The sequence below is a fragment of the Melanerpes formicivorus genome, unplaced genomic scaffold, assembly GCF_026170545.1.
Source record: "Melanerpes formicivorus ecotype bairdi unplaced genomic scaffold, bMelFor1.0.p_v2 SCAF_2, whole genome shotgun sequence".
NCBI lineage: Eukaryota > Metazoa > Chordata > Aves > Piciformes > Picidae > Melanerpes > Melanerpes formicivorus.
The window spans coordinates 1,510,063-1,528,522 of NW_027142354.1; the positions used below are offsets into that span (position 1 = coordinate 1,510,063).

The window sequence follows — 18,460 nt, forward strand, 5'->3', positions numbered from 1 at the left end:
AAAGATCATCAAGTCCAACCTGTCACCACAGACCTCATGACTACTAGACCACAGAACCAAGTGCTATGTCCAATCCCCTCTTGAACACCTCCACATTCCAATGCCTAACAACTCTCTCTGTGAAGAACTTTCTCCTCACCTTGAGCCTAAACTTCCCCTGGCACAGCTTGAGACTGTGTCCCCTTGTTCTGGTGCTGGTTGCCTGGGAGAAGAGACCAACCCCCACCTGGCTACAACCTCCCTTCAGGTAGTTGTAGAGAGCAATAAGGTCACCCCTGAGCCTCCTCTTCTCCAGGCTAAACAACCCCAGCTCCCTCAGCCTCTCCTCGCAGGGCTTGTGCTCAAGGCCTCTCCCCAGCCTTGTTGCCCTTCTCTGGACACCTTCAAGTGTCTCAATGTCCTCCTTAAACTGAGGGGCCCAGAACTGGACACAGTACTCAAGTGTGGCCTAACCAGTGCTGAGTACAGGGGCACGATGACTTCCCTGCCCCTGCTGGCCACACTATTCTTGATGCAGGCCAGGATGCCAACTGCTAGTTGTTTAGATCTAGGTAACTTCATGCCAGGGTTGTGCTATTGGTTCTCACCATTTGTCTCCAGGCTGTCTTTACTTAAGGAGAAGTCACCCTCATTACATTTCTGAAGCCGCACCTTCTCCACATGCATATTCTCATCATTCTCTCCCATAGGCTGTGAGGTGTTCTGTACCTTGACAAAGCTTCTATTGGCTCCAAGCATTCCTAGGGAAAAAAAAAAGCTAGTTGTGATGCTCCTCACTATCATCTAAAAGCTATTTTAAAAGACACTTCAGTCTTTGAGTTACCTACCAGAACCACCAAGTTTAGTCTCATGTTACAACTGCAAAGATACAGCCTCACAAATCACATTCACCTAACCCCTACAATGAGATATATAAATCTTGTTTAATTAGAGTTAATTAGGCTATTATATACACCATTACATTTTATTATCACATAAATTTTTATCTTTCCCATTTGCATACAAACCCAAAGTTCAGCATGGGACAAACACAACCACTGTAAAAAATGACTTACTCTAACATTACTCATGGAAAACAAGCACATACACCAACCCCATGCAGAAATTTACTTTCTGTTGTTGCTCTCTTCCTTTTGTTTGATCTACTGACCCAGAGAAAGCACCACAGAGTTTTGAAAATGGCACCCATTGGCCTAGAAGCTACATTTCATTTGTTACAAATTAAATGAGGATAGACTGAGGGAGTTGGGGCTGTTCAGTCTGGAGAAGAGAAGGCTCTGAGGTGACCTCATTGTGGCCTTCCAGGATCTGAAGGGGGCTACAGGAAGGCTGGGGAGGGACTTCTCAGGATCTCAGGGAGTGATAGGACTAGGGGGAATGGAATGAAGCTGGAGGTGGGGAGATTCAGGCTGGAGGTGAGGAGGAAGTTCTTCCCCATGAGAGTGGTGAAGCCCTGGAATGGGTTGTCCAGGGAGGTGGTTGAGGCCCTGTCCCTGGAGGTGTTTAAGCCCAGGCTGGATGAGGCTCTGGCCAGGCTGATGTAGTGCGGGGTGTCCCTGTCTATGGCAGGGGGGTTGGAACTTGATGATCCTTGTGGTCCCTTCCAACCCTGACTGATACTATGATACTGTAAGTGCTTTAAGGAAACAAAAAAACCAAACCAACTGACCAACAACAATAAAATATCAAATTTATGAATCTAGGATTCATTTGTTGGAAACTTTAAGGGAAAAAACAGTAACTGAGGTATCTTAAAGGTCACTGATGAACACCTTGCCCTTCAATTCTGCTTTTTCAAATACAACACAGAGTTGCTTTTCTTACTATAATTTCATTGTTGTGAGGGTTCAACATCACTCTATCAGCCTTGTGTGAATTCTGCTCTGAGACAGAGCAATGCCAGATCTCCTTTCTTACAGAAAACCAAGCCTCAAATATTGCATTGCTCATTACAAAAGCAACACCAAATCCCTTCAGCCTACCCTTAAAACAGACATCTAATCCCAGATTCTTCAGGTCTCCTAGAAGAGGGGCTTGGAGAAAACCTGCTTAAGCATTTTATCTAATGACATATGAAATGATTTAACAGTTCTCAGAGAAGGGAACAGAAACCACTTCCATTTTTTTCAAACATGAAAGTCCAGCTGGTAAAATAAACTCAAATTTCTTTGTTCTGTCTGGTCAAATAATGTTTAGACTGCAGCTGTACTCCTGTACTGAACTGATGAGGAGTGGTGAAGACAATGACAATTCATTTCCTGCAGGCAGGAGACTGCGGGAGATGAGAACATCAATAACCTTTCAGATCAAGAACACTAAACCAGTCTTCCACATGCTCATTAAGTGCTCCAGCTCTGGGCTGTTACTGTCATCTACACAGGTCCAGACAATTCCCCATTGAGAAAGGCCACACTTGCCTATATCATGACAATGGAGAATCCTCTCCCTTCAGTACTGAAAATGTAGCCAGGGTGAGGAAAACAACTAAGAGTCTGAACACCTTTTCCTTTCCTACTGGGCAGCCCTTAGTGCATTCTGACTATAAGATCCTCTCTGTTAAGAAGTAGAATAGGGTTGGTTTTTCATTTCAATCACAAAGTCCCCCTGCACAGTTTATAGGAGGCTAAGTGCATAAGATTCTATGCCCTGGAAATGACTTTCACATTCCTGTATCCAGCTTCCACTCTATCCTTGATATAAAGCTCTGACTGACTTGCCTTGCACGCAAAAATATAAATGCCAGACTAAAAGTCAAGACCCAGATGTGCACACAGTTAATGCCTCAATACAAACATTTTGCTCCTACACTGAAGAATATGAAATGGAAAGCTCAGAGTGCCAAAGAGGAATGAAAAAGGGCAAACAGTCCCTCTTTGTGGTAGCTAAATGCAGCAGTTTAGCTAGATGGACCTCTGTTCTAGTTATCAAGACAGAAATCTGTGTGCTGCTGACTCACAAGCTCTTTGCTGAGCTTTACATTAGCCAGATCTCCAAAACTCTTCTTCCCAATGATTCTATGTTATTACTGCCCTCCTGGTAAGATTGGCATGAAAGAAGATGGGAATCCACTTCAGAAAATAGACAATTAGAACAGTTTTAAGGGAAAACCTTTTCATGAGTTGTTCTGTTAAAATGATCTGAAATTCAATAAACTTTGACAGACTCAGAATCATAGAATTGTTTTGGTTGGAAAAGACCTTTAAGATCATCGTGTCCAAGCGTCAGCCTAAGACCACCATGGACATTAAACCAGAAGTGTTCAAGAGGGGATCGGATGTGGCACTCGGTGCCATGGTCTAGTAGTCATGAGGTCTTGGGTGACAGGTTGGACTTGATGATAGTATCATAGTATCAGTCAGGGTTGGAAGGGACCACAAGGATCATCTAGTTCCAACCCCCCTGCCATGGGCAGGGACACCCCACACTAGAGCAGGCTGGCCAGAGCCTCAGCCAGCCTGGTCTTAAACACCTCCAGGGATGGGGACTCAACCACCTCCCTGGACAACCCATTCCAGGGTTTCACCACTCTCATGGGGAAGAACCTCCTCCTCACATCCAGCCTGAATCTCCCCACCTTCAGCTTCATTCCATTCCCCCTAGTCCTATCACTACCTGAGATCCTGACAAGTCCCTCCCCAGCCTTCCTGTAGGCCCCCTTCAGATACTGGAAGGCCACAATTAGGTCACCTCAGAGCCTTCTCTTCTCCAGACTGAACAGCCCCAACTCCTTCAGTCTGTCCTCATAGGAGAGGTGCTCCAGCCCTCTTGATCATCCTTGTGGCCCTTCTCTGGACACATTCCAGCACCTCCACATCCCTCTTGTAATAGGGGCTCCAGACCTGGACACAGTACTCCAGGTGGGGTCTCACCAGAGCTGAGTAGAGAGGGAGGATCACCTCCCTTGACCTGCTGGCCACACTTCTCCTGATGCAGCCCAGGATCTGATTGGCTTTGCGGGCTGCAAGTGCACACTGAGAGCTCATGTTGAGCTTCTTGTCCACCAGCACCCCCAAGTCTCTCTCCTCAGGGCTGCTTTCCAGCCAGTCACTGCCCAGCCTGGATTTGTGCCTGGGATTGCCTCAACCCAGATGCAGGACCCTGCATTTGGTCTTGTTGAACCTCATGAGGTTGTCTTGTGCCCACCTCTCCAGCCTGTCAAGGTCCCTCTGGATGGCATCCCTTCCCTCCAGCGTGTCTGCTGCACCACACAGCTTGGTGTCATCAGCAAACTTGCTGAGGGTGCACTCAATGCCACTGTCCATGGCATCCACAAAGATGTTGAACAAGCCTGGTCCCAGGACTGATCCCTGAGGGACTCCGCTTGTCCCTGGCCTCCACTGGGACATGGACCCACATCTCCCACATTACAGGGGATACTACCAATGCTAGTGAAGGCAAGAGTGTCTTCTTTTAACTGATCTACACCCTCTGCATTCTGAGCAACATACCAAATTTGGAAAACAGAATAACTTGGCTTTCAAAGTCTTTTTTGATTGTGGTTTTTTTGGTTGGTTGAGGGGCTTGGGGGGGGGGAGGGGGAGGGGGGAAGGGCTACTTTGTTTTATTTGTGGGGAGCTTTTTGTTTGTTTGGGGTTTTTTAGTGGGGGTGGTGATTTTTGTTGTTGTTTAATTGTTTATGTTTGAAGAGTCTTGATTTCTGCTGTCCTTTTGGCTTTTTTTTGGGACCTGGGGGGGGTTTTTATTTGTTACCTCTCATAATGCCTTCTTGAAGTTGCAACTTTCTTGAACTCCCACGGATTTTCCTACTCATACTTTCCAGTGGTCCCTTTTTTTATCCCAGTTCTGGGCCCCTCAGTTTAGGAAGGAGGTTGACTTACTGGAACATGTCCAGAGAAGGGCAAAGGAGTTGGTGAGGGGTTTGGAACACAAGCCCTGTGAGGAGAGACTGAGGGAGCTGGGGTTGCTTAGCCTGGAGAAGAGGAGACTCAGGGGTGACCTTATTGCTCTCTACCACTACCTGAAGGGAGGTTGTAGACAGGCAGAGGTTGGTCTCTTCTCCCAGGCAGCCAGCACCAGAACAAGAGCCCACAGTCTCAGGCTGCGCCAGGGGAGGTTCAGGTTGGATGTTAGGAAGAAGTTCTATACAGAGAGAGTGATTGCCCATTGGAATGGGCTGCCTGGGGAGGTGGTGGAGTCACCATCACTGGAGGTGTCCATGAGGAGACTTGACAGGGTGCTTGGTTGCATGGTTTAGTTGGTTAGGTGGTATTGGATGATAGGTTGGACGCGATGATCTTGAAGGTCTCTTCCAACCTGGTGTGTTCTGTTCTATTCTATTTTGTAAATACACAGGATTTAAGTCCTGCCATTTGAAAATAACTAAAATAAGAAGCTGAGCTGCACTTAAGTCAAGGGTTAGTGCTGGGCTGGCCACTAGACAAATGAGAGATGCTTTCTATTAACCATCACACTTGCGGGGAAAAGCTTCAAAACAAAAATAGAAAGGATCCAAACCTCCAGAGGATGATAAACATCTGTTTAAAAAGGTAACTTCTTTGCTCCTTAAATCTGACCAGAACTGTCAAAATGGAACCATTTAACCTTTTTAATATCATATAAAAGACAGTAAATTTATTACCCTCAGAATTGTCTTGACTGTCAGAAGTGAGGCTTCCTTCTTCTTTGTTTAAATATGAAGCTTTCTTGTCCTTATGAAATTTCTCAAGCATTTTGAATTTAGACAAAGCCTTGCTGTCAGATGCACTGGAAGAAGGTTGAGGGGGAACTACTTCTAAGTGTACATTAACATTTATAAATGTTTATACATAATGGACAGGGAATAAAGAGAAAAACCAGAATGTGAACATTCAAATTGACTCTTCTGACAAAGTAATGCAGTTCATTTTCTTGTAGATTTGATTATCTATCATTTTCTGACTACAACTAAAACTAACATTCAAATACACTGTTTAGGAGCTCAGTATATTACCTGAAAACAAAGAAAGCTAGCAAAACTACTGCAAGGATAGAAGTAGTTTTGTACTACAAGCATTGCAAGAAAGCATCTAGATCTGTCAAGGAAAAGCTGAAAAGTACAGGTACATAAATATCACAGAATCATAGGATGTTAGGGGTTGGAAAGGACCTCTAGAGATTGTGTCCAACCCCTCTGCCAAAGCAGGATCACTGAAGGCAGGCTGCATGGGAACACATCCAGGTAAGTTATGAAAGTCTCCAGAGAAGGAGGCTCCACAACCTCCCTGGGCAGCCTGTGCCAGTGCTCTGTCACCCTTACCATAAAGGAGTGTTTCCTCATGTTGAGGTGGAACCTCCTGTATTCTAGCTTGTACCCATTGTTCCTTGTCCTATCACTGGGCACCACTGAGAAAAGACTGGCACCTTCATCTTCACACCCCTCAGATATTTATAGACATTAATAAGATCCCTTCTCAGCCTTCTCTTCTCAGGACTAAACAGCCCCAGGTCTCTCAGAGAGACGTTGAAGTCCTGCAATCATTCTCATAGCTCTTCACTGGACTTTCTTCACCAGATCCTTGTCTCTCTTCAATTGTGAAACCCAAAACTGGACACAGTATTACAGGTGTGGTCTCACCAGGGCAGAATAGAAGGGTAGGAGAACTTCCCTAGCCCTGCTGGCAACACTTTTCTTAACGCATACCAGGATGCTATTGGCTCTCCTGACCACAAGGGCATATTGCTGCCCCATGGAGAACTTGCTGTCCACTAGCACTCCCCGGTCTTCCTCCATAGAGCTGACTCCTAGTCTGCACTGGTACCTGGTGTTACTCTTCTCCAGATGCAGGACTTTGCACTCATCCTTATTAAACTTCATGAGGTTTGCTTCCACAAACAGAATTACTGCTGTCTTTATCACTGACAGGCACAAGAAACACATCTTGTCTGCTCAAACACTTTCATAGTTTCATAGTTTCATTCAGGGTTGGAAGGGACCACAAGGATCATCTACTTCCAACCCCCCTGCCATGGGCAGGGACACCCTACACTAGATCAGGCTGCCCAGAGCCTTGAGAGAGCCTACCTAGCAACAAATAAACCCAAATGCCTTTGTTCACATTAGCAGAAGTTTTAAATAACCTAAGCTGAAAACTGCTCTCTCATTGTATTTAAAATGATGACAGTGGAACAGGTTGCCCAAAGAAGTGGTGGAAACCTCATCCCTGGAAGTTTCTAAGGGCCAGGCTGGATGTGGCTCTGGGCCACCTGACCTAGTGGAAAGTGTCCCTGCCCATGGCAGGAGAGTTGGAACTAGATGATCCTTGAGATCCTTTCCAACCCTGACAATTCTGATTGTGTGTGATAGTCACATGATAAACTATATATCTCAGGCTAGCCAGATGCATTCATTGCATTAGTCTTTTCTTTTTTCAGATTAGAATAGAATGAACCAGGTTGGAAAAGACCTTTGAGATCATCAAGTCCAACCTAACACCACCATCTAATCAACTAAACCATGGCACCAAGTGCTTCATCCAGTCTCTTCCTAAACCTCCAGTCATGGTGACTCCACCACCTCCCTGGGCAGCACATTCCAATGATCAATCACTCTTTCTGTGAAGAACTTCTTCCTAACATCCAGCCTAAACTTCCCCTGGCACACCTTGAGACTGTGTCCTCTTGTTCTGCCTGTCAGGGTGGAGAGGGCTTCTAAATTGGCTAATTGAGAAAAAACCCTCTTAGTTACAGGTCTTTTGAATTTAGCCTGACACAAGAGAGAGCAAGAGTAGTCTAGGGCATCAGGCCCAGGGGATCTGCTATCCAGAAACAGGACTACAGGTATATGTGACAAGAATCTAACACAACCTGGAAACATTCAAGATGACTAAGTTCAACAAGACCAAGTGCAGGGTCCTGCATGTGGGTTGAGGCAATCCCAGGCACAAATACAGACTGGGCAGGGACTGGCTGGAAAGCAGCCCTGAGGAGAGAGACTTGGGGGTGCTGGGGGACAAAAAGCTCAACAGGAGCTCTCAGTGTGCACTTGCAGCCCACAAAGCCAATCAGATCCTGGTCTGCATCAGGAGAAGTGTGGCCAGCAGGTCAAGGGACGTGATTCTCCCTCTACTCAGCTCTGGTGAGACCCCACCTGGAGTACTGCCTTCAGTTCTGGAGCCCCTATTACAAGAGGGATGTGGAGGTGCTGGAACGTGTCCAGAGAAGGGCAACGAGGATGATCAGAGGGCTGGAGCACCTCTCCTATGAGGACAGACTGAAGGAGTTGGGGCTGTTCAGTCTGCAGAAGAGAAGGCTCCCAGGTGACCTAATTGTGACCTTCCAGTATCTGAAGGGGGCCTACAAGAAGGCTGGGGAGGAACTTGTCAGGATCTCAGGTAGAGATAGGACAGGGGGGAATGGATTGAAGCTGGAGGCGGGGAGATTCAGGCTGGATGTGAGGAGGAAGAAGTTCTTCACCATGAGAGTGGTGAAGCCCTGGAATGGGTTGTCCAGGGAGGTGGTTGAGGCCCCATCCCTGGAGGTGTTTAAGACCAGGGTGGATGAGGCTCTGGCCAGGCTGATCTAGTGTGGAGTGTCCCTGCCCATGGCAGGGGGGTTGGAACTAGATGATCCTTGTGGTCCCTTCCAACCCTGACTGATACTATGATACTGATACTATGAAGCTGCTGAGTATGTGGCAGGTGTAATTCCAAAAGAGGACTGGTCTGAAATTCATTCTGATAAAATGCAAAGGTCCTTTACTCCCTCAACTGATGTCCTAGTCCACTAGTGAGGCATCACTTCTCTGGATTTATAGCCCACATTTACTGGGAAACTAGGAGTGCCAACAGCACCACTTCCCTTGTAAATAATGCAAACACTTGATTCCTTTTAAAACAGTAATTGGCAGTAACTACCAAGGTCCCTCCTACTGCTCATATTTCAAATATGAAGCCTAATTTGAGCAACAGATTTGGGGTTAGTGTTTATTTCCCAGATCAAGATGCTTTGTAGCTATTCTGTGCAAATGAAGTGTATGAAAACAGGACAGCATAAACTCTCTAGAAAGCTTAAAGAGGGAAAGAGTCTATAAGCTACACAGCAGATCATCAACATGATCTAAAAACCAGCTGCCAAGTATTTCTTTGTCATGGCTCTCCAGATGTGTCTTCTCTGCTTCAACCTAACACCAAAGCCACATTTGAAACAGTTCACACAAGCTCATTCTTACTGCTGTTGATTGAAGTATTTCCCAGATCTTAATTATTATGTGGAGTACCTCTTAAGACAGCATTAAGAGCCTCTTCACATGAAAGGTTGAGTCTGAAGTTACACTGACTAAAATAATTCTACAGACCAAGTAATTTTGTCACTACAAACAGAAAGGGCAGGTCCTGCCTCTCCAACCTGATCTCCTTCTATGATCAGGTGACCCGTCTGGTGGACGTGGGGAGGCCTGTGGATGTAGTCTACCTGGACTTCAGCAAGGCCTTTGACACCGTACCCCACAGCAAACTGCTGTCTAAGCTGTCAGCTCGTGGCTTGGACCACTACACTGTGTGCTGGGTTAGGAACTGGCTGGAGGGCCGGGCCCAGAAAGTGGTGGTGAATGGTGCCACATCCAGCTGGTGGCCAGTCACCAGTGGCGTCCCCCAGGAATCAGTGCTGGGCCCAGTGCTCTTTAACATCTTCATTGATGATCTGGATGAGGGGGTCGAGTCAGTCATCAGCAAGTTTGCAGATGACACCAAGTTAGGAGCAGATGTTAGTCAGTTAGAGGGTAGAAAGGCTCTGCAGAGGGACCTCGACCGACTGGACAGATGGGCAGAGTCCAATGGGATGGCATTCAACAAATCCAAGTGCCGAGTGCTGCACTTTGGCTACGGCAATCCCATGCAGAGCTACAGGCTGGGGTCAGAGTGGCTGGAAAGCTCCCAGACAGAAAGGGACCTGGGGATGCTGATTGACAGCCACCTGAATATGAGCCAGCAGTGTGCCCAGGTGGCCAAGAGGGCCAATGGCATCCTGGCCTGCATTAGGAATAGTGTGGCCAGCAGGAGCAAGGAAGTCATTGTGCCCCTGTACTCTGCATTGGTTAGGCCGCACCTTGAGTCCTGTGTCCAGTTCTGGGCCTCTCAGTTTAAGAAGGACATCAAAACACTTGAATGTGTCCAGAGAAGGGCAACAAGGCTGGGGAGAGGCCTTGAGCACAGCCCTGTGAGGACAGGCTGAGGGAGCTGGGGTTGTTTAGCCTGGAGAAGAGGAGGCTCAGGGGTGACCTCATTGCCCTCTACAACTACCTGAAAGGTGGTTGTAGCCGGGAAGGGGTTGGTCTCTTCTCCCAGGCAACCAGCACCAGAACAAGAGGACACAGTCTCAAGCTGCACCAGGGGAGGTTTAGACTCGAGGTGAGGAGGAAGTTCTTCACCGAGCGAGTCGTTCGTCATTGGAATGTGCTGCCCAGGGAGGTGGTTGAGTCGCCATCCCTGGAGGCGTTCAAGAGGAGATTGGACGTGGCACTTGGTGCCATGGTCTAGCCATGGGGTCTGTGTTGATAGGTTGGACTCGATGATCCTCGAGGTCCTTTCCAACCTTAGTTATACTGTGATACACCACCTGGACTGTTTCCAGTCCAGAGGCAGCACACACGGAGCACCCCACTGGCCAGCAGAGGGAAAAGAATCACAGCAGTAGATACAATTAGAACTGACTGTAGCCTTTGACGTTAATGAAATAGAACAGGGAACCTTCATATTTCTTGAGAATGAAATACAGGAGGTGTAAGAGATTTTCTGTTTACTAAACATACTGATTTTTGTTAAGATTTTCAAAGATGTTTCCCTCCCCTTCACTGCTTTGCATTCAATCCTGCATGCCTGACATCACTGTAGGTAGTGATGTATGATCCAATAGCAATGGAGCAAAGTTCACACAGCTACTGGTTTCCTCTGGAAGTGACAAATGAAGTAAGTGGCAGCTTGCTTTCTGTGAAAACACCATGGTCTAATGGGCAACCTGCAAAGGATCTTCTACAGGAAATACACCAGCAACACAAGGCTAATATTGAATGCATCTAACAAAACACATTTAATCAAATACCAGGCTGGGAATCTGAATGGGGACTCTTCTGGTCACTATTTTCCACTAGTTCAGCATGGTTTTCCATCACTTTCTTCTCTTTTCTTGTTTTAATAAATCTGGTTTGAACATCTTGAAGAGTCAGACATACAGCAAGAAGAGACAGAGGCAAGCAAGAGAGGAGAGGAATTCTTATTATCCAATTTCTTTTCATCACTTAAACAACAAAAGCAAGTAGAAAGGACATTATCTAGAGGCAAGTCTTTAACCTGTCAGATCAGGAAGAGAGTAACTTGAATCATAATTTCCACATTTCACTTTAGAGCTGAACCACAGAGGGTTCAGATGTGCCTGGAATAACAAGTTGGGCTATTTTAAAAGGTACTTCATGCTTCTTAGACAAATTAACAGACACAATCTACACTGCTCACCATTAATCTACAAAACCAAGGAGAACAAGCTATTATCTCTGCCTATTTCTTGGCACTTCTATAACAAGGTCCCTTAGAAAAGGCAATTAGATAAATAAATGTGTGGCATATATATTCAGTCTTCCAGACATCTGTGTGCCATCTAGATAGCAGGTTATAGAAACCAAAGTAACTCCCAATGAAAACCTCAAATGGAAGCCATTTATCAGCTTGATGCATTATTAAAGCCAATTAGGCAGACTGTATTTTATTAGTGTCACAATATTTCTATGCAGTGCCACCTAAACCCATCACCTCGTGTGCCTGGAGCACCTCTTTGTACTGCAGTGCCAAACTGTGGGTGAAGGGTTGATTTCTACCTTTACACGAGTCTGATTCATGCTGACAACACACTGTAAGAATAACAATTCTAGTAGCTGGCAGGCTGTTAATAAAGTCCTATCTGCAACCAGCTTGAAGGTTCAAGCCTAGAAGAACAAAAAAGGGTTTCTACAAGATTTTCAAGTGTGCCAACATCACACTTGTCACAAATTTAAAGTCAGGTTACTTCCATATCTGTTATTATCACAGCAACATTTCCTCCCCCCAAAAAATCTCCATCTTCCAAAAAAATCATCTTCTCAGTCATCCTATGCAGTACCTTGTGTTGCAGTGCTGCTGTGTCCAGTTCTGGGCCCCCCAGTTTAGGAAGGAGGTTGACTTGCTGGAATGTGTCCAGAGAAGGGCAACAAAACTGGGGAGGGGTTTGGAGCACAGCCCTGTGAGGAGAGGCTGAGGGAGCTGGGGTTGCTTAGCCTGGAGAAGAGGAGGCTCATGGGAGACCTTATTGCTCTCTACAACTACCTGAAGGGAGGTTGTAGCCAGGTGGGAGTTGGTCTCTTCTTCCAGGCAACCAGCACCAGAACAAGAGGACACAGCTTCAAGCTGCACCAGGGGAGGTTTAGGCTGGATGTTAGGAAGAAGTTCTTCATAGATAGAGTTATTTGCCATTGGAATGGGCTGCCCAGGGAGGTGGTGGAGTCACCATCATTGGAGCTGTTTAGGAAGAGACTTGATGGGGTGCTTGGTGCCATGGTTTAGTTGATTAGATAGTGTTGGATGATGGGTTGGACAGAATGATCTCAAAGTTCTCTTCCAACCTGGTTAATTCTATTCTATTTTTCTATTCTGCGCCTTCATCCATTATTAACACATCTGAGCAGCACACTACACAACGTACACCTGCTGAAGAATGTTAGATCTGGCAAAATTGTACTTGAAAGCATTCAAGACAGAGACACACAGATGAAAAAGGAGCAGTTCTACAAGCCTATCCACACTGAACTCCTTACAGTCACCTGACCTGTCCCTTAAAAACACTTCAAATACATCTACATGAGCTAAAAATCACAGCATAGTTTGTACTGTGCTGTGGGCTCCAGACCTGTACACAGTACTCCAGGTGAGGTCTCAGCAGAGCAAAGTGGCAGAATCACCTCCATGGATCTGCTGGCAATACATCTTTTGATGCAGCCCAGGATGTGATTGCCCTTGACATAATCTCACTAATTCTTCTGATTCTGCTTTGCAATGAACTTAAACCACGAGCACTGTTCTCTAAAGCTTGTAATCACTCTGCTTTTTAAATACCTACTCCACTATTTTTGGGTATTGTTGGTTTAAGCAGCATGAGAAGCATCAAAGTTCTTTATGTGTTGCCTCAAGCACCTCAGAAAAACCATGGAAGCAAGCTGAACTTCTAAAGTCACCCAAAATTGTTCTTTCAGAGTATGTATAAACATGTAGTCACAATCCTCACACTTTGCCCAGCAAGAAACACTCTCATCCTTCTCCTTTTTGAGAAGCTGCAAGAAATCATAACCTCTCATAACTACTTGATTAGGAATGCTCTCATACCGACCTATTGGTGTTTGCCAGCAACACCTTTAAAGGCCAGAAACAAGCAGTCCAGACAAGACCTATTGGGCGCTGGCACAACTGCTGACTAAGATTTGACTCCTAACTATGACAACACTGATAGGACAGAGCTGTGCTTAAAAGTGGAGACTACCAGCACTATTTTAACTCTGTTGTATAAAAAAACCCACCCCAAACTTCTAGAACTTTCTGTTAGGCTCCAGCTTTAAAATAATGAAAGTAAGAAGCCATTGATCAGCACATTGACTTCCACCCTGTGGAAGCTAACTACTCACAGGCTTTCCTACCTAGTAAGAAAACAACAAAGAAATGGAAAAGTAGAGGTGGAAAGCTGGCAAACAATAATGTGTTTTCTTCCAGCACTATGTGATCAAGACAATATTGAGCTAGCACTCATGTCAAAGCCCTTTTCCCTTTAAGCCATGGTTCTCAGCAAGGGAAATGTTGAGGATACTGACAGACATACACCTCTGAATTAGCTGCTGTTGAAAAACATTTCTCTGTGTTTCCCCAACCAATATCACAGTTGTAATTAGCATAATATATACAAATTGGGCTTTTTTTTCCCCCTCACCCTTTCTGAAAGCAGAAACAGGAATACATAGAATAAACCGGGTTGGAAGAGACCTTCAAGATGATCGCGTCCAACCCATCAACCAATCCAACCCACCTAAACAACTAACCCATGGCACCAAGCACCCCATCAAGTCTCCTCCTGAACACCTCCAATGATGGTGACTCCACCACCTCCCCAGGCAGCCCATTCCAATGGGCAATCACTCTCTCTGTATAGAACTTCTTCCTAACCTCCAACCTAAACCTCCCCTGGCACAGCCTGAGACTGTGGGCTCTTGTTCTGGTGCTGGCTGCCTAGGAGAAGAGAACAACCTCTGCCTGTCTACAACCTCCCTTCAGGTAGTTGTAGAGAGCAAGAAGGTCACCCCTGAGTCTCCTCCTCTGCAGGTTAAGCAACCCCATCTCCCTCAGCCTCTCCTCATAGGGCTTGTGTTCCAAACCCCTCACCAACTTCGTTGCCCTTCTCTGGACACGCTCCAGCAAGTCAACCTCCTTCCTAAACTGAGGGGCCCAGAACTGGACACAGGACTCGAGGTGCAGCCTAACCAGTGCACAGTCCAGGGGCACAATGACCCCCCTACTCCAGCTGTCCACACTGTTCCTGATCCAGGCCAGGATGCCATTGGCCCTCTTGGCTGCCTGGGCACACTGTGGGCTCATGTTCAGCCTACAGTCGACCAGCACCCCCGGGTCCCTCTCTGCCTGGCCGCTCTCCAGCCACTCTGACCCCAGCCTGTAGCTCTGCATGGGGTTGTTGTGGCCGATGTGCAGAACCCGGCACTTGGATGTGCTCAATCTCCTGCCGTTAAATGATCCCTTTAAAAAGAAAATATACAATTAAGAGCTTTATACTTGCATGGTAATGTTCTAAAGCACTTGAGTGGCACCAACTTAACCTGAAAAGAGGCCTCTAAGAATAGAAAGGAATAGAAGAACAATCCTGACCCCCTGTGGCCAATGAATTGCAAAACCACATCACTTACCACCATCACTGGAATCTTCCTCAGATATCCACCAGGGCACTGAATCCTTTTTCTTTGCGTCCTGTTTCCTTGCTTCCTTTATCCTGGGCTGTCCCAGAGTCTCAAGGATGCTGCATTTTTTCTCTGAGTTTCCAAGTGAATCATCTGAAAGAGACTGAGTCAAATGCATGTGAGATTAGAGACAGCTTTTACATTCTCGTATTGTTTAACTGTCTTTCAGCCACTCAATTCTGAACTTTTGAGTTCAGATGCCTCTCCACACTGTCTGCCTTTTCTGCATATGAATGACAAAACCAAGGAAGAAACAATAACTGTATTCATATTCATTAGCTATATGACAATAAACCCAGCATTTGGGTATGTTTGAAAGTGAAACTGCATCATAGAGTATGTGTTCAAATGAACAGCATCATCAGCTCTTTCTCAATTAGTTACAACACAGAAGAACAAAAATCCTGGTGATATCACTGAAGATACTGAAGTGGAGAAGAAAGAGTTTTGCCTTGGCCTTGCTTTGTAATTGATAGTATCATAGTATCAGTCAGGGTTGGAAGGGACCACAAGGATCATCTAGTTCCAACCCCCCTGCCATGGGCAGGGACACCCCACACTAGATCAGGCTGGCCAGAGCCTCGTCCAGCCTGGTCATAAACACTTAATATTCTTGAATATTAGCTATTAGCTATTAGATAATATTAGATATTCTATAATATTATTGATATTCTGAAAATAGACCTTCACAAGAAACATTCTGGCTCCCAGCAAATCAGATTTCAGAGAATCATTTCATACTTCGTGTTCATGGAAATTAGTAGAAGTGCCAGAACCATTACCACCCAACTCTGTGATTTAAGCTTTCATCCATCTTAATCAGCCATGCTGCTTCTGAATAATGGCTTAAATCAATGGAGGGAAAAAAAAAGTCTGTCAGTATGAACACCCAATGAATTAAAAACTAATCTCTGCTTGGTTCCTTTCATAAAGCATTTTGTGGCTTACAGAAGGCTGAAAGCCACAATTAGCTGTCCAGACACTGAAAAAGGGAATAGAATAGAATAGAATAGAATAGAATAGAATAGAATAGAATAGAATAGAATAGAATAGAATAGAATAGAATAGAATAGAATAGAATAGAATAGAATAGGACCAGACCAGGTTGGAAGAGACCTTCAAGATCATTATGTCCAACCTATCATCCAACACCACCTAATCAACTAAACCATGCAACCAAGCACCCTGTCAAGTCTCCTCCTGAACACCTCCAGTGCTGCACCTCCCCGGGCAGCCCATTCCAATGGCCAATCACTCTCTCTGTGTAACAATGCACTGCCACCTATGGTCCTACTTATTCTTTCTGCTTAAACTCAGCAAACATGGGGTTAAAAAGGAGTGGCACACATTTTCTTCTCATGTAATGTTTTAGCCATAGTTGCTGAAACCGAATTGTCCTAAAGCATCTCAAAGAACAGAGTGAACAGAGGTGGTGGAGTCACCATCACTGGTGCTGTTTAGGAAGAGACTTGATGGGGTGCTTGGTGCCATGGTTCAGTTGATTACATAGTGTTGGATGATGGGTTGGTCTCTATGATCTCAAATGTCTCTTCCAACCTGGTTAATTCTATTCTATTCTATATTGAACTTAATTCTTGCTGTAAATGTAGATGTGCATTTCCTTGCTTCATAATAAATTATGTGCTAAACCATAAGGCCTGAGAAACAAAGAATTCACAGTTGAAATGCATCATGTGGGGAAATTTCCAAAACCTCACTTTTGTAGCACACACAAATAAGAAAATGCAACAGTAAAAACAGAATACTAGAGGGAACAAGACTTAATATGTAAAACACAAGAGGATGCTTTATTAAAACAAGCCTGTGCAGCCCACTGGCCAATTCCTACTGCATAAAAAGCAGTACCATAAATTCTACCTTTGCTGCATATCTAGCACTTGAATTTGCATGGGCCTAACATCAACATCCATAAATCAAACTCCAGACAAAAGGGACAGGCAGAAAGGGACCTGGGGGTACTGGTTGATAGCAAGCTGAACATGAGCTAGCAGTGTGCCCAGGTGGCAAAGAAGGGTAATGGCATCCTGGCCTGCATCAGGAACAGTGTGGCCAGCAGGAGCAGGAAGGTCACTCTGCCCCTGTATGCTGCACTGGTTAGGCCACACCTCAAGTACTGTGTCCAGTTCTGGGCCCCTCAGTTTAGGAAGGAGGTTGACTTGCTGGAACGAGTCCAGAGAAGGGCAAAAAAGTTGGTGAGGGGTTTGGAGGAGAGGCTGAGGGAGCTGGGGTTGCTTAGCCTGGAGAAGAGGAGGCTCAGGGGAGACCTTATTGCTCTCTACAACTACCTGAAGGGAGGTTGTAGCCAGGTGGGAGTTGGTCTCTTCTCCCAGGCAACCAGCACCAGAACAAGAGGACACAGTCTCAAGCTGCACCAGGGGAGGTTTAGGCTGGATGTTAGGAAGAAGTTCTTCATAGAAAGAGTTATTTGCCATTGGAATGGGCTGCCCAGGGAGGTGGTGGAGTCACCATCACTGGAGCTGTTTAGGAAGAGACTTGATGGGGTGGCTGGTGCCATAGTTTAATTGATTAGATAGTGTTGGATAGAATGATCTCAAAGGTCTCTTACAACCTGGTTCATTCTATTCTACCAATCACCCCTTTTAAGAAATAAATAACAAGAAAATAACTTTCTTATTAGTATCTCTGACCAATATAGTCTTTAATGCTTACAGTTTCACTTGAGAAAACTGAATGTCTGTCATACAAGTCTCAGAAAGAAAAAGTAAGTGCTCTGAGGCCTGCACTTGAACAAAATGCACTTTAATAAACTGTAAAACTGCTAGACAACAGAAGGTAATGCAATTTCTTTGAGCTGGCTCTGTGACACAGAACAAAACAGCTTTACATTCTTAATAATGTCCTATAAATAACAACTTCCTTACACTAGTCACAAGAACTAGTGCCATTGTCCCCAAAGGTTGGACTGCCTCCTGCTAGCTAGAAGTACTGACAGGTGCTCGATGCAAGCTCTGCTATCACTTGCTTGTTCTTTTATGACTCATAGCATCCTCTACTCTGCCAGCAGAACTTCAAATGATGCTTGTACTCCTTAGAGTGCTGTAACTCAAGAAACTGAAACTCCCACAGGTTGTTCTCAAGTTCTGGAAACTTTCTGTGTCGAGCCATCTTGTCAACTGCAGACAGCAAAGCTGCAGCAGCTGGGAAAGAGATGTAGGCACCAAAAAATATTTGTGTCTTCTTCCTCAAGCTGTTTTCTTGTCTCAATGCTGAAACTTACATATATATATATTTAATTTTTAAAGTCTCTTGAAAATAAATAAATCAGTTCACTAACTCTTTGGATCAGCAATGGCTTTTCAATAACAGGAAGTGGCAGCGATTTCTTCCTCCCCTATAAAACAGTCTGTCAGCACTTCAAGAACACTGAGGGGAAAAAAACAAACCCAACAGTATTGGTTAGAATAGAAGAGTCATAGAATCATTAAGGTTGGAAGAGACCTCAAGGAT

At 45.3% G+C, this 18,460-nt stretch overlaps 1 protein-coding gene across 5 annotated transcripts in view; it reads right to left on the minus strand.

The window, feature by feature from the left end:
* Positions 1-18,460, minus strand: part of CEP162 (centrosomal protein 162) — a 74,429-nt gene that overhangs the window by 46,763 nt on the left and 9,206 nt on the right. For 2 of the 5 annotated variants that reach the window (XM_068148958.1, XM_068148968.1), the window contains exons 4-7: positions 14,921-15,074; positions 11,035-11,145; positions 5,600-5,752; positions 588-740 (exon numbers count right to left, since the gene is read on the minus strand). In XM_068148958.1, the coding sequence (XP_068005059.1) occupies positions 588-740; positions 5,600-5,752; positions 11,035-11,145; positions 14,921-15,074 (571 nt within the window). The remainder of the gene's footprint in view (positions 1-587; positions 741-5,599; positions 5,753-11,034; positions 11,146-14,920; positions 15,075-18,460) is intronic. The other 3 variants (XM_068148978.1, XM_068148987.1, XM_068148995.1) reach the window with 3 other exon arrangements.